Here is a 14,757-nt window from a genome sequence, read left to right as displayed (position 1 = left end):
CCTGTGCCCAGGAGGGAACTGGGGCTCTGTGTCCCCAGGTCACTGCTGTGGGGTGAAGGTGTTGCAGCCGGGTCTGTGGGCACACGCAGCCCTGGAGGCAGTGGGGTATGTTGGTGGGAAATGGGGTGTTACTGGCTGGAGTTGGAGGCTGGTGCACATGGGCTCTGGTGACCTATGAGCCAGCAGGACAGCTCAGCCCTATTGCGTTTAACTCCTCTGCAAGGCCAAGAGCTTCAGCAGGGGGTCAGTGCACTCATGACCATCCCTTTTCCCTAGAGCTGGTGCTATGGGGCAGAGCTGCTCCTTTCTGCCCTGCTGTAGAGTTTCTGGGCTACTTATCCTTGGTGTTACCTCAACCATGAGAGCTTTGGCTTTGGAGACCTTCCCTTTGCAAACTACTTCCCCTGCACCCAGGGAGCCCTCCCTCGCCCTGCAGCACCCTCGGACACAGTGAAGGGTGTGCTTTTTAATGTCAGTTATAATAAAATATTTTTACAGAGCCCAAAAAAGTCAAAATAGTGCAAAACATCTCACTGTCATGCATCCATGGTAGTCCCCGCCGGCGGAGCCGGGCGGGTATTTACAGACACACGGGCATCGTCGACGAATGTGCTACATGAGCAGAGTTGGTCGGTTCAATCACATGCCAACGGGACGTCTCGGGGAGGGGGTGCGCGGGGCGGGGGGCCGGCAGCCGCAGGGCCGGCGGCTGGCTCGGTGCGCGGCGTGTGCGGGGGCCGAGGGCTGAGCCCCAGCCCGGCCGCGTGGGAGCAGCACTTAGAAAAAGGGTGTAAACATTGAACGGAAACGAGAGTGAACAGCTAAACCCTTTGGTCCCAGGCGGATCCTATAGAAAAAGGGACGGAGAGAGGGGACAGGCTGGGATACCCTGTTTCAGGAGGGGGGGGAGAGGTATATTGAATTTGGGGTTAAATCAGGCCTCTGTCTGCCCTAGCGGGGAGCAGCCCCGCTAGCTGGGGGACGTCCCCGTCACCCGGCCACCCGCACGAGACACACACACCACTGGTCACGGGGAAATGACAGCAAAGAGGAAACCGGGTGGGGGGGGAACCTCCGGGCTTTGGGTGGGGGGAATTTTGCTTGCGCCACGGAGGTCCCTTGGGTGCTGCTGGGACCTTGCAATGAGCAGGGATGGCCTGATGGCTCCCTCGTGCCGGGATACACCTGGTCCTCGTCCCCCCCTCCAGCCCTGGCACCCCGGAGCTGTGTCCCCTTTACGGGGGGGCGGGCAGGGAAGACGGGATCCGGGCCGGGGGCTTCTCACTGCCGCTCTCGGGGGGGGCCGTGGCCGCCCCGGTGCCACTGCCGACTGTGCAGCCTCCATAGCCCTTCCGCGCGGCGGCGGCGGGTGGGGGACGCGTCCGTGCCCCCCGCCCCGGGTATGTACAGCTATTCACATATGTACAGGGCGCTCGGCGGGCAGCAGCCAGCCCCGCTCGAGGGACGCGGCCCCGCTCCGGCTGCCGGGCGATTGCACCGGTCCTGTGTCCCCCCCGGGCCACCAAGCCCCCCACCCTGGTGCCTTCCTTGCAAAACTGGGTGCTGTTAGGGTCCCCCCACCCCAGGCACATGGGGAAGGGGCAGATCTGTCCCCTCAGCCATGCCAGGGTCCAGCACATCCCCGCGTCCCCTCGCTCAGCCCAGCTTGGCCCCTGGGTGGCATGGGGGGGACGTGCCTGGCTTGGCCATGCCCTGCATTGCCAGGCCAAAAGGGGGGGACCGGGGGGCTGTGCATGGCCCCCGCGTCCCCTCTGCGGCACTGCCCGGGCCGGGTCTCGCCGGGTGCCCCGGGGATGGGAAGGAGGCTCCTCAGGCGGCCGGTCCCTATGGCTTATCCATGGCTGGAGGATGCTGTAGAAAAGGGGCTGGGAAACTGGCGGGGGGGCCGGGGCCAGGGTTGGGGGGGGGACCCTTAACCGCTGCCCTCCTCGGCCGAGCGCGTGTCCGACTTGAGCTTGACGAACTCCTTGGCCACCTCGTCGTTGTTGCGCTGCGAGAGGATGCGGAGGACGGTGAGGCCGGTGTCGTCCATGTGGATGCGGCGGCCCAGGGGCAGCCAGCAGGCGCAGGCGGCCCGCTGCAGCACGTCGCGCAGCTGCAGCACGGCGAGGCCCACCGTGCGGTCCTCCCGCGCGAAGCAGTAGTCCTTGACGCACACCTGCAGCTCGTAGCACTCGGGGCCCGTCTCGGTGCCCAGCGTGCTGCGGCGGGGACGGGGGGACAAGGCACGGCGGCGTTGGGGCGGTGCTGGGCAGCAGGATTAGGCCCACCCCTGTGTCGTCTAACCATTTCTCCCCCACCAAAATGCCTTTTTTTTTTTTTTTTCAATCCCTGCTTTCCCTAGGCAGCTTTTGCCAAAAAAAAAACATCAAAACAATCCCTTGGGAGAAGCAAAAAACCAGGCATTTTCAGTGCTGCCACATCCCCGGAGGATGCTGGGCTGCAGCATCCCTCTACCCCAGGGACACAGGACCCCCCAGGACGGGCTGCCCCCCCCCCCCCGGCCCCACGCCGCGCTGCCACTCACAACTGGAAGCTCTCGTTGTACTTGGGGGCCCAGCTGTTGTTCTTGGACTTGGTGGCGAATTTCCTCTTCTTGTCGCTCAGGTGGGGCCCGATGATGTTGACCTCGATGAAGGGCCGGAAGATGCCTGACGTTTGCCACTTGAGGTCGTTGGCAGCCACCACTGCAAGGAAGAGGCCGGTGAGGCCGGGGGGGGGCGGCTCGGCAGCCCCATGCCCCCCCCCACCAAGGAGCCCGGCGTCCCGGCCTGCGGCACCCACCTTTGACGGTGACTTTGTGCTCGCCGGTGCCGGGGTGGGTGAAGAGCTCCACGTGGATGGACACCTCGCCCACGGGGTCGTCCACGCCGGAGCCTGCGTGGCCGGAGGAGGCAGGTCACCGGGCTGGGTGGCATCGGGCGTGGCCCGAGGTGCCCTGCGGCAGCCCAGCTCTCCGCAGCGCTGGGATGTCACCACCCCCCCCTCCACCACGTCTGCTCGCCCCGGGGAAGAGCCCCCTCGCCTGGGTGGCAGCGGGCAGGGACAGTGGCAGGTCCCGGTCCCTGCAGCTGGTTGTCACCGCTCAGCGCAAGGCTTGTGTGGCACCCGGGGGGGGTGTAAGTGCTCTGCACCTGCCCCAGGCTCTGCACCGGGCAGGAGGGACCCGAATGTGACCTCGTGCCACCGGGCAGCCATGGCTCCTCCAGGGACTTTGCCCAGGTGCCCTCCATGTCGGGGGCCACAGCGAGCCCTGTGCCCCCTCCCCATACACCCAGCCTGGGGGTGTTTGGGTGACCTGTGCCCAACAGCACCCTCCCAGTGCACCCCCCCCCCCAGCTGTGCATGCACCCATGGGTGAAGGAGGGGTGCAAGGCAGAAGGCCAGGCTCAATGGGTCGGATGGGACATGTCAGGCCAAGGGGATCAAACCAAGAGCAGCAAAAAGCCCCGCACTGGGGCCCGGGGCAGGGAGAAGAGCAGGGTGGGGAGGAGATAACACCGTGGAGGAGGACACGTCCCCACGTGTCACACCGTGGAGCCCGGCATGGGGATGCCAGGGACGGGGACGGGGATGCACGTGGTCAGGGTAGCCCCGGAGCTTTGCTCTCCATCCTCCGGCTCCTCTATCCCCCGAGGGGCACCCTCCCCCGCCCCCGGAAAACTTCTGCCCCCCCCCCCCGCCCCAGCGGTGCCACATGCTGAGCCAAAATGGAGGCAATGGAGGGTGGGGGGTGGCTCGGTGCCGAGGCCAAGCATGGGTGCAGTCCCGGTCCCCGGCAGTGCTGCGATGGAGCCCAAGCAGGGCCGGGGGGGGGGGGGCCCACAGGGGCTCCCCGCGCCCAGGGCAGGCGGAGGGGAGGCGCCGAGCGAGGCTAGTAAAGGTCCTTGGGGCAACGGCGGTGGGAGCGGGGACCGGCCACCCCCGGGCGCTCCAGCCTTCGCCTCGCCCCCGTGGAGGGTCCCCGGGTGCCGGGGGGGGGGGGGGGGGCCACCGGCCCGCATTGCAAGCCGAGGCGGCATCCCCATCCCCACGGGGCACTGCGACCCCCTCCACGGGGCTGTTGGGGGGGGGGGGGGGGGGCGATTCCCTTAGGGACGAGCCCAAGTCCTCCGAATTGAAGGCCAGCTGCCCAAACCGGCCCTGGGCCTCTGCATTCGCAGGGCGGAGGGACGCGGCGCTGCCTGGCTGGGGGGAGCCGCTGGGGGTGCCCGGCCCCCCCGGGACGGTTACTAGCCCAGCCGACGGCTGGCAGCGGGGTGCTGGGACGGGGGCGCGTTACACGTACCCTTCTCAGGATAAATTTCTTCACTAAGGGTAAACCTAATACCTTTTCCACCATGAACTAGTAGGAAGGCGAGAGAGAGAGAGAGAGACAGAGACACGGGGCAAAAAGTGGAAGAAAAGAGAGAGACACAATGTGCGTAAAGGGAGGAAAGAGCAAAAAGAGAGGGAGGAAAAAACAGAAAGAGAAAGAGAGAAATCAGATATCGCAGACAGACGCACGGCCGAGCATCCAAACGACACTGCAGCGACACGGAAGCACTGGGCACGGGGAGGCCCCCGGCTCGGAGCCCGCGGGGGTCCCGGGGCCGGGAGCACCTGTGGGGGCAGCCAGGGCGCCCCGGGGACGGCGGGGCCCCGCTGGCGACACGGCTGGCACAGACAGGACGAGCGGCTCTTCGGGGAGCCGCACAGAGAGCAGACGCAAGCCCAGCGTCGAGACGCAGACAAGCCCGGGGGGGGCTGGCACCTGGCAGGGGCCGTGCGGTGGCCGGTGGCCCATCACCGGGCAGCTCTGCCCCCTCCAACTGGAGATGCCAGGGACACAGCGAGGGGTGGCAGCTAAACCTTCGGGGGTGTTGTCATCCCTGGAGGGTGCTCAGCACCCTCGGCTTTGGGAGCAGGATGAGCTCCTAAGAGCCCCACGGCCCGCACCGGGGCTGGTTTGCACCAACGCGCGGTGCAAACACCCCTTTCCTCCCCGCCGCATCCCTCACGCCCCATCCTGCACGCCGGGGTGGGGACCGGCCTTGGTCTGGGACCCCCAGCCCCACCGCGACGGGCCCCTTGCAGAAACCTCAGCGCCGGGGCGGCAGGGACGGGATTGGGGGGGTGGCCAGGGCGGCACATCCTACCCTGCGAAGCCTGGGTCTGCACGAAGGTTTTGATGAGCAGGTCGGTGGCCTGCGTGTACAGGGACAGGGCGTAACGCAGCGACTGCAGGTCAGGGCTCTTCTCCAGGAACGTCTTCTTCAGCCCCACGCCCCCGGCGTGGAAGTATTGCTGGAAGGAGGGACGGACGCTGGGTCCTCAGCAGCTCTGCTGGGAGCTCCTGGGGCCCCCGGCGCGGCAGCGTCTGTGCCACGGGACTGGCAGCCACGGATGTCCCCACAACTGTCCCCGTGAAGCCCATCGGGCCACCCCGAGCCCCCGCACGGGGTGTCCTCACCTTGATGGTGTCCAGCGCCAGCTCCACCACGGCGCACTGCTTGGGCGTCAGGCTCTTGGCTTCCTCCCGCACCATGTGGTCCTGCAAGGCACAAATCCTGCTCTCAGAGCCAGCGGGTCCTGGGGGGCGGCCGGGACAGCGTGCCAACCCCTCGCGCTGGTGCTAACGCCAGGCACGCTCAGCCCTTACCTTCAGCTTGGAGAGCTGGCCCAGCTCCTTGGCCGCGTTGAAAATCATCTGGGTGCCCTGCGGAGAGCAGAGAGACGGCAGCGGCCCCGGTGAGCGAGCCCGGTGGGCCGTGCCGCCGGCAGGGCTGTGCGGGCGCGTGGGGACGTGCCCACCGCCGCCCCGGGCTGGAAGACGGTGGCAGCCCCCTAGGCTCCGGAGATGGGGGGCTCCCATGGGTCACAGCCCCGGGTCAGAGCCACGCGGGCAGGCCTGGCTGGCTCAGCACCGCTGCCCCAAGAGCTGTGCCAAGCCAGAGAGCGCTGCTCCATCCCTGCTCCCAGCACAGACTTGCGGCTGGGGGGGTCGGGGACCCCAGGGCAGGACCGCAGAGCAGCCATCAGCCTGGGACCAGGGACCTCACACCCCGCTCAGCAGCACCAGCTCCCCTCGAGGGTCCCATCCTGCTCCCTCTGCTGCCCACAGCCCTGGCACCCCCGTCCGGCGGAGCCCGGCACGGCACGGGGGCACCGGAGACCCTGGGTGGAAACCGGTCCCCAGCCCGCGGGAGCCACCGCAGCAGGGAGGGAGGGCAGGGGAAGCCCAAAACGTGGGGAGGGAGCCAGCGAGCAGGGGTGTGGGGACAGCACAGCAGCCCCGGCCACCCGCCACGTCACCCTCGGAGACGCCCCCGGCCCAGCGGTGCCCCTCGCTGCCGGCCGGGCGCTGGCATTGGCGCAGCACCAGCAAACCCAGTGCTTGGGGTCGGGCGACGCAGCCCCGCGGCTCGCTGCCCCCAGCTCCAGCAGCCCCACGTGGGCTGAGCATCAGCTCCCAGGCCCTGCTGTGCGTGTGGCAGCACGCTGCTGGGCAAACTGGGCAAACTGGGGCAGAGCCAGCAGCTGCCCCTCTGCCCCTCTCTCCCGACCAGTATGTCCAGTTCCTCCCAGCAATGCACGCTATGCAGCACGCCCCTCCACAGGGGCCTGCCCCCGCCCCGTACCCTCACATCTGTGCACCCCCATTAACCCTTTCCTTTCTGCCCCCCCTCCCCAATCCCATTAACCCCAGTACACCCCAGCCGGTCAGCGGGCTGGGAGCCGGGGACGCGGGTGTCCCTTGAACGGAGCCCGAAGGGACACGGTACAGAGCCGGGACCTCCCCCCACCACAGAGCATGGGACGACAGACGGGGAGGGGGACGGCGGAGGCGGGAGCGGGGAACAGAGGCAAGTGGGGAGGAGAAGAGCCGTGTCCTTACTTCAGTGTGACTGGGCAGCTTCACCCTGCTCTGCAAAGAGAACAGCAAGGGACAGTTATTGGTGGCCCTGGCAGCGGCCAGCCGTGGGCTCGGGGCCCCCCCGCGTCCCCCGGCCACGCAGGGTCCGGCCCTGCAACCTCTGCTGGCCGCAACACCGGGTTGCACCCAGTTGGCTGCTGGTGGCACTGGTTTGGCACCAGTTCGCAGCTGCAAAGTTCAGCCCAGTGCATTTGCTAGTGTTACTCCTGCCCCGGCTGCTTTTCCCCCTGCCCTCCTGAATCCCTGTGATGAGTGTGCCAGGCCTCTGCTGCTATTGACCCGGAGGCGGGCTCGCTCCCGGCCTCGGTCGACTCCGGGGAAATAGCAGCAGGTGGAGAAAAGCAGTTTGCGCGGCAGCACTCGGCAAACTGGGGGCAGAACCGGGCGTCCTGGGTGCCCTCGCTGCTCCCGTCGCAGCATGGGGCGAGCCGAGGGCATTGCCCAGCCAGGCTCTGGAGCTGCCATTCCCAGGATCCAGGTCTTGGGACTAGGCGGCCGGGAAGGAAACCCCTCCTGGCCGGCACGGCGCTCCTGAGCGCCCAGGGAGGTGATGGGGGCACCCAGGGAGGCGGTGGGGAGCACCCAGGACGAGTGTCCGCATGGAAGGACTGCTTGGATGCCTGACCTGCCTGGAGAAACCCTTCTGGCAGGTTTTGGGGCTCAGCCACCCTTGCTGGGGTACGTGCTGGTGGGAGCAGGCTCGGAGATCCAGGGGATCTCTGCAGCCCCCACACACACATGCCCCCCCCACCCCCGCCAGGGGTGTCATCTCTTACTGGGGGCGATGGGATGGGTTTGGGGACGGGCTTGTGCCATGCTCAGCCTGCAGAGGAGTGACTCCATGGGCACCCCAGGAGCTGTGCGGCCATGTCCCTGTCCCTGTCCCCATCCCTGTCCTGCTGCAGCCGATGACAGCGGGGTCCTGAGCCACCCTTGCTCAGCTCCGTGGCTCAGCGTCCTCCACGCACACCCGGGGAGTGGGTAACACCCCCCGCACCCACCTGTACAGGACAAGCAGCCACGACACCCCCCGCCCCCCCCGCCACGAAACACAGACCCGGGTCACTGTGCCCCCAGCCCGCCCGCAGGCAGCACGGCCCGGACAACACGGCACACCTCGACACGACAGCACGCCACGCAGGCCACGGCACAGCCAGACAACACGACAGAGGCAGCACGGACAAGCCCGGCCCCCCCGCGCCAGCCACCATGGCCCCGGCGGGGGTGGGGGGGTGACAACACACGCGGGAGCCCGGGGGCTCGTTACCTTCTCCGTCCCCTTGCCATGCTTTCTCAAGAGCGTGCCCTGTAGAAGCAACGTCAGAGGGTGAGCGGGGGCACGGCGCGTGGCGGTGCCGGGGGGGCCGCGTGGCAGGGCCGGGCCGGGCACGCGGGGCGGTAGCAGCAAAGAGGCCACCGAGCTGCCACGGGAGGGCCGGGGCCGGCGGGGGCTGCTCCCGGCCGGGATGCCGGGGATGCAGGCGCTGCTCCGGAGCTGCTCCCTCGGGCCATGGATGGGCACTGGTGGCCCCGGCGAGGGCGCAGGCACCGGCGTTTTGCACGCGGGGTGCAGAGCTCTGGGCCCGGCGACGGCCCCGTGCTGATGGCGGGGGACAGGAGCTTAAAGTGGGGCAGAAGTGCCGCATTGGGGTTCCTCAGCGGCCTCTCAGGGGGTTGGGGCATGGTTGAACAAACAGCACCTTCAGGGCTATGGGGGGGGGGTTTCCCTGGGGGTGTCCTGCCCCGGAGGGAAACTGAGGCACGTGGTGCTGGGGGAGCAGGAGGATCCCTTAGCCTGCAGCACTGGGACCCCCCCAGGGCCAGGCAGAGCTGCCATCGTCCCCACTGCACCAGGGACCGTGGGGACAGCGGGGCAGGAGGTGGCCCGGCACAGATGGAGGCAACCTGGGCTGGATCCCAGCACCCACATCGGGTGCCCATGGGGTTTGGAAGCTGTCACCAGGATCTTTCCAAACGCCGTTATTTGAAATTAAAGGTGTCGGGGCGAAGAAGGACATACATCCGTCCCCTGCAGGGAGCGGAGAGGCGAGCGCCTGGCAGCCGGGACCTGGTGCCGGGTGCCCAGCACCGCTGCTCCGCTCGGGGAAGGTGCCGGGGTCTCCGGGCGCTCGGATTAGGGGAGAGTAGGATTGGGGCTGGAAGCGGCCCTTCCCGCGCCCCGCAGGGCACCAGCACACTGTCACGGACCGAGCAGGGGACAACGACAGGGAATCCCTCGGTCGAAGCCGTGCAAGGAACCAGCGGCAGCGCTGAGAGGGGGCCCAGGAGTCCGGGCTCCCTGTCCCGTATCCTGATCATGGGAAAAGCCTCGTGGTTCCTGTTGGCAGGCTGCACCCCCCGATCACCAAATGACCTCAGCCAGGGACCTCTGTGTCCCAGCGAGATGCTCCAGAGGCTGGGAAAGCCTCTGCCCTCAGCACCCCCTTCCTCCTGGCATGGCCATAACCCGGCCACTGCCCCATAGGGAAACTGAGGCACAAGGGGCCAGGAGTAGCAGCCCCAGCTGCCTGGCATATAGTGCTCCCCTCTTGTGTTCCTAACGCGCTCTGTCCCCCCCATCACGGAGCAAGAAGACGGGATCAGCCTGGATTTGGCTGGCCCTGAATACGTGGCACCGCCCCAGCCGCATCCCCACCACTGCCCCCACGTCTCCATCCCTCCCAGCCCGTCACCGGCCCCGCGCTCCGGCGAATCCGGGCGCCCCGAGCGCCTCCAGCACCCTTCCTCCCCCCAGCCCAGCTCGGGGCCGCTCCCCGCCGGGAGCCGGAGCCGGTGCCAAGCGGCAGCAAGAGGACGAGGGGGCCACAGAGGTGGAGAGAGTCGGGAGGCGGAGGAGGGCGAGGGGAGGGCGCGGGCAGCCACACAAGACAAGAACCGGCGAGGTCGGACCGACACACAGCGGACAGACAGACAGACAGACAGGGAGCTGCCGTACTTACAATCATCTGCCATTGAGAGGCGAGCGGAGCAATTGGAGAGAACAACCATCACATGAGTGTCGCGTCCCTCCGCCAAACCCACTGCCCCTAGGCCAGCCCCAGCCCCGGACACCCTCCCCGCCAGCCTGGGACCAGCAGAGCCATGAAGTCACCCCATCCCCACGCTCAGAGATGACACCAGTCACCAAAGTGCGCCATGCCCATGCCTTGCCGCCAACATCTCTGATTTCCGTGGCACCAAACTGGTTCCGTCCCATCCCTCCCAGTCCTTCCCAGACAGACGGCTGTGTTGGGATGGCTCGTAGTCCAGTACAGGGAAACGCGCCGGGAGGAGCCCTGCTGACGCCCGCCCAGCTCAAGGGAGGTCACGGACACAGAGCAAAAGCCCGCTTGACTCGCTCAACGTGCCGCTCCGGCACCTGATCTCCAGCCGGCTCAGCCCATCTACAGGTCAGAGCCCGGAGACGGGGGCCCCCACCTCCCGTTGGGCCCTACCCGGCAGCAAGACCAGCCTCCAGCAAGAAACTCCAAAAACTTGGGAAAAATTGCCCCGCAGCATTTTAAACCACCCGCACATCCACGCGAGCCTCCTCTCCCCACAGCACAGGGCTCGCTGCCTCCAGGGCACGGCACGGCCACACATGGCAGGGAAGGGACAGGGACCGGGGCTGGGATGGGGACCCGGCGGTGCCCAGGTCCTCGCTAGCATTGGTGCTTTGACCATCTCGGCTGAGAGCGCGTAGTCCCAGCCGGGAGTGATGCCGTTGCAGGGCAGCCCCGTGCCCTCGCTCCCCGCAGGGGTGGCCTGAGCCGTGCTCTGGGCTGGGGCAAGGTGCAAGCTGGTGGTGGCAAAGCTGGGCCACCTTGCTGCCAAGGGCTGCAGAGAAACAGCCTGCGTCACGCTGTCCCTTAGACACAGTGCGAGAAGCCCCACGGCCCTGGGGACTGGGAGAGGGGACACGGTGGCCAGCGGCTCCGGGGACTCCGTGATAGAGCCCATCCAGGAGTCCCAGATCCCAGCTCCGTGACAAAAGCCACCAAGAGTGACAGGGACAGGGACAGCTGTGTGGCCGGCCCAGAGCCTTTGGTGTCACCGGTCCCAGTGGAGGGGGACCTTCCCCTTCCCTGCTAGACCCCAAGAGAACAGAAGGCCCCCCCCCCACCCAAAGCCATTGGGATGGGTGGTGGGCAGATGCCCCACGAAGCCTTGGGGCGCGTTGCTACATGCAGGAGCACGGAGACACACAGCAACGTGAGACGGAGCCTCGAAGGCTTCAGAAAGCCTCTCTCCAAGGAACGATGGTTCCCTGGGCTTTACTCTGCCCCAGGGTCTTTCTGGACCCATTCAGGCCATGAGCGAGGGTTCAGCCCCAACTCAGGGAAACTGTCCCCATCCCCGCATCTCCCCCTGACCCTGGAGAAGCCGGTTCCTGTTCCTTGGAGCACTCCCAGCCCCGCGGCGAGGCTGACGTGCCACAGCTCGCTGCACCCCAAGAGTCACCGGATTTACCTCCTGGCGCAGGGCGCGTGCCCACAGCCCAGTGCCGAAGAGGCACGGCATGGGATGCTGCACCTGCAGCTGGGAGGGGAAGGGTGGAGGGGAAAGGAGCAATTTCCCCCTCCTGATGCCACGATGGGGGTGGCAGGAGGGTGACAGTCCTTTAGTGAGATCAGCTGGATTGCACTGGGCACCCGACTTGAGCATGGACCTTTCCCTCCTTCATCCCTTCCCCGGCCATGAGCTGGGGAGGCGGGCAAAGACCCCACGTCCTCAGCAGCCAGGAACATCTCCAGCCAACGATGTCCCCCATAGGCCACACACGCACGGGGCATAACCCCAGATGAGCTGCCTGCAGCTCAGCTCCAGGGTCCCCCATGCCGGTCCCCGTCCCCTGGCACTCACCGTCTGGTCGGTGAGCGGGGGCAGGACAATGGTCTTCTCCATCGTGTTCATCACCAGCTTCCAGAGCTCCTTCAGCACCCGCTTCAGCACCGTCTTCTCGCAGATCTTGGCGAAGAGGGTCAGGCTGCAGAGAGGGGACGGGGCTGAAGGTCTGAGCGCGGCACACCTGATGCCACCCTTTGCATGGCCGCACCAAGGGCCCCACCATGCCCGTGGGATACTGGGACACATCAGCCCTGCCTGGGTCCTCATCACTCCCGGGGTGGTTTGGGGCAGCCCAGCTGTCACGGGGGTCCCCATACAGGCACTGCTGTCCCCCACACTCACTTGCTGTCCAGGAGGTCCATGATGGGCTGCAGGACATTGTCGGCATCCTGTGCAACACTGCTGCAGGTGCTGGCGGGGACGTTGCCGGTGCCTTTCACCTGGCCCAGGATGTCACCCATCTGCTTCACGCACTCCTCGATGTGTGGCTGGAAGCTGGAGGCCACAACGCCCAAAGGGCTCAGCATCCACAGGCACACAGCCATGCTGCAGGGCCACCCGGGACCTGCCCGGCCTTGGCTCAGCTGAGCAGAGCCCCTAGCCTAGCCCCACTTGCAGCTCTGAGACCCCCAAGGGCTCTCCCTGCCCAACAGCCCTCGTCCCCTTGCCTGGGGGTACCTGGTGGCGAAGACTCGGCTCAGCTCGTCCAGGACATTGTTGAGTTTCACCTGCAGCTCCTTGAGGATATCACTGGCTTCTGTGTCCAGCTGGAGAAAGGGGACAGATTGGAGAAGATATCAGGGTCCCTCACCCAAGCCTGGGGCGTCTCTGCACCCCACAAGCACCACTGGACAGGGCAAAGCCCATCCCTGGTCCGACCCGGTGGGAGAGCAGAGTGCCATGGGGTGGGACAGGGTGATCCGTGCAGGCACGAAATGGGAGGAAAATGGGGTCCGCTCCAGTGCTGTGGACCTGGGGAAGGGGCTGTCCCCGGGGACACAGGACTGATACAGCCCCTCTGGGGGGGTCCCCCCACCAGGGACTCCAAATACGCACCTCCTTCCCCCCCATGGCTTCAAACATCTTCTCCAGCTGGACACGGAGCTGCTGGATGTTGTTCATCAGGATGCAGGGCTGGAGGGGCAGGATTGAGAGGAGGGTCAGCACCAGCCACTGCGATGTCACGGGAACGAGCATCCGCGCCACCATCCCGCACCCCAGAGACACCAAGCGAGGCGGCCATGCCACAAAACCAGGCTTTCTCCCACCCCGCCTGCTCGTTTTGGCATCTCCATTTTAGAGAAGGGGACGGGCACAGAGCAGGGGTGCCCAGGCCAGCACAACGCTGACCACGCACGGCAGCATTTTGGGGGCTGCCAGGCCTCCTTTGAGCCATTGGACAGAGACCAAGGGCAGGACCGATGACAGCAGGGACCCGCTCTGGGTCTGAAATCACAGCCAGGGTCAGCGCACAGGAACAGCCCTGCCAGGCAGTGCCTGGCAGCCAGAGAGACGAGAGGGTACATCACCACTTTTTCCTTCTCCTTGGAGCAGTAGGAGGCAAAATCCTTGGAGATGATCTCAGCATATTGGAGCAGCACGTTGCTGATGGTCTGCAGCCGCACGAGGGATGGGACAGGCCCAGAGAGCAGCAAAGAGGAGGAGGGAGGAGGGAGAAAGACAGCAGGAAGGAGGGAGAGAAGGCGACAGTGAGTCTCATGGTAGTGAAGCAACCCAGTGCTTGGATTCACTGTGGGACCCCTGGGCCCTGCATCCCTGAGGATGTGCCGAGACCCGCGTGGGCACAGCCGTTCCCAGCCAGACTGAGTGCGTCTGGTCTCAGCGGGCGGCAGCGGGCAGCTTCGGTGTTGGCACAGCCGCGAAGGCATCCGCCACCAGCCAGCGAGCGTGCACACCGCTCCCCTCCCACACTGCAGCGAGCTGGTGGCATTTAATTAATCTAGATTAATTAAACAATTAACTCATTAGTTAGCTAATCTCCCATGCTCGCAAAGCTGGGAGAGCCACAGGGTCTCTGGGGGGCAGGTTCACTTGAGCATCGTTGCTGGAGGCAGGTCGTGCCCCACGCGCCGGTGCCCGGAGGTTGCAGGCAGATCCCAGGGGCAGGGCCAGCGCGGCAGGTCCCCACCTTGGCAAACCTCCGCATGTAGTGCCCGACGATCTGGGGGTCGGGGCATTCCAGCTTCTTGATGATCTCGAAGCTCTGGTTGAGCTGGGAGAAGACGTCCACCACGGAGCAGGAGAAGAGGGCATGCTCGGACGTCTGCTGGAACTGCAGGGGGGAGAGGACGCGTGAGTCAGCAGCGTGGGGGGTCCCTTGGCCAAGGGGACAACCCTCTGCCACCCACCCCAGGCTGTACCGGCCCAGGGACACTCCTGCACCCGTCTGCCTGCTGGGTAGAAGGGGAGAGCCTGGTGCCAGGCTTGAGTTAGAGCAAGCCCAGCTCCCATCATACCCCGTCTTTCTTGTCCCGCTCCAGCGCTCCGTGCAGGAAATCCCGCGACACCTCTTCGTTCTCATCCAGCCACTGGATAACGAAGGGCTCAAACCAGCTGGAAGAGAGGCAGGTCCCCAGTGAGGGTGGCCAGGACTGGGCCAGCATCCCTCCCCGGAGGCCCCCGAGGTCTGCACTTACGCCGGATACTCGGGCACGCGGCTCTTGAAGGAGGGGAGCTCGGTCACGTACTCGTTGTAGAGCCACTTCACCTTGAAGTGCAGGTTCATGTAGTCAGCGCTCTTGCACAGGCGATGCTTGTCGTGCTCTGCGTGGGGAAGGCGAGAGCGCGATGGGGCTGTGTCGCCTCGAGCCCCCCCTTCCCTCGGACCGGGGATCTAAGCGAGAGTCTCGCCAGGGCCACACAGGTGGCTCTGGGGATGCCAAGGTGATGGGGCAAAGCCAGATTGGGCTGTAGGTGTTTCTAGGGAGGGATTTAAACTCAACATGATGTTA

At 66.2% G+C, this 14,757-nt stretch overlaps 1 protein-coding gene across 2 annotated transcripts in view; it reads right to left on the bottom strand.

Moving 5' to 3' along the window:
* Positions 1-451: 451 nt before the first annotated feature.
* UNC13A (unc-13 homolog A) overlaps positions 452-14,757 on the bottom strand; it is a 35,975-nt gene continuing 21,669 nt past the window's right edge. The window contains exons 27-41 of one of the 2 annotated variants that reach the window (XM_064497260.1): positions 14,443-14,569; positions 14,263-14,359; positions 13,935-14,078; positions 13,315-13,398; positions 12,842-12,919; positions 12,464-12,552; positions 12,128-12,280; positions 11,801-11,924; positions 5,663-5,719; positions 5,474-5,554; positions 5,160-5,307; positions 4,310-4,366; positions 2,806-2,898; positions 2,549-2,708; positions 452-2,222 (exon numbers count right to left, since the gene is read on the bottom strand). In XM_064497260.1, coding sequence (XP_064353330.1) covers positions 1,934-2,222; positions 2,549-2,708; positions 2,806-2,898; positions 4,310-4,366; positions 5,160-5,307; positions 5,474-5,554; positions 5,663-5,719; positions 11,801-11,924; positions 12,128-12,280; positions 12,464-12,552; positions 12,842-12,919; positions 13,315-13,398; positions 13,935-14,078; positions 14,263-14,359; positions 14,443-14,569 — 1,781 coding nt within the window. In that variant the 3' untranslated portion in view covers positions 452-1,933. The remainder of the gene's footprint in view (positions 2,223-2,548; positions 2,709-2,805; positions 2,899-4,309; positions 4,367-5,159; positions 5,308-5,473; positions 5,555-5,662; positions 5,720-11,800; positions 11,925-12,127; positions 12,281-12,463; positions 12,553-12,841; positions 12,920-13,314; positions 13,399-13,934; positions 14,079-14,262; positions 14,360-14,442; positions 14,570-14,757) is intronic. The other variant, XM_064497261.1, reaches the window with a different exon arrangement.

Source organism: Dromaius novaehollandiae, chromosome 25 (genome assembly GCF_036370855.1).
Source record: "Dromaius novaehollandiae isolate bDroNov1 chromosome 25, bDroNov1.hap1, whole genome shotgun sequence".
Lineage (NCBI taxonomy): Eukaryota > Metazoa > Chordata > Aves > Casuariiformes > Dromaiidae > Dromaius > Dromaius novaehollandiae.
Note: the sequence above shows the minus strand (reverse complement) of the source record. Positions and strands in the feature narration are given on the sequence as shown.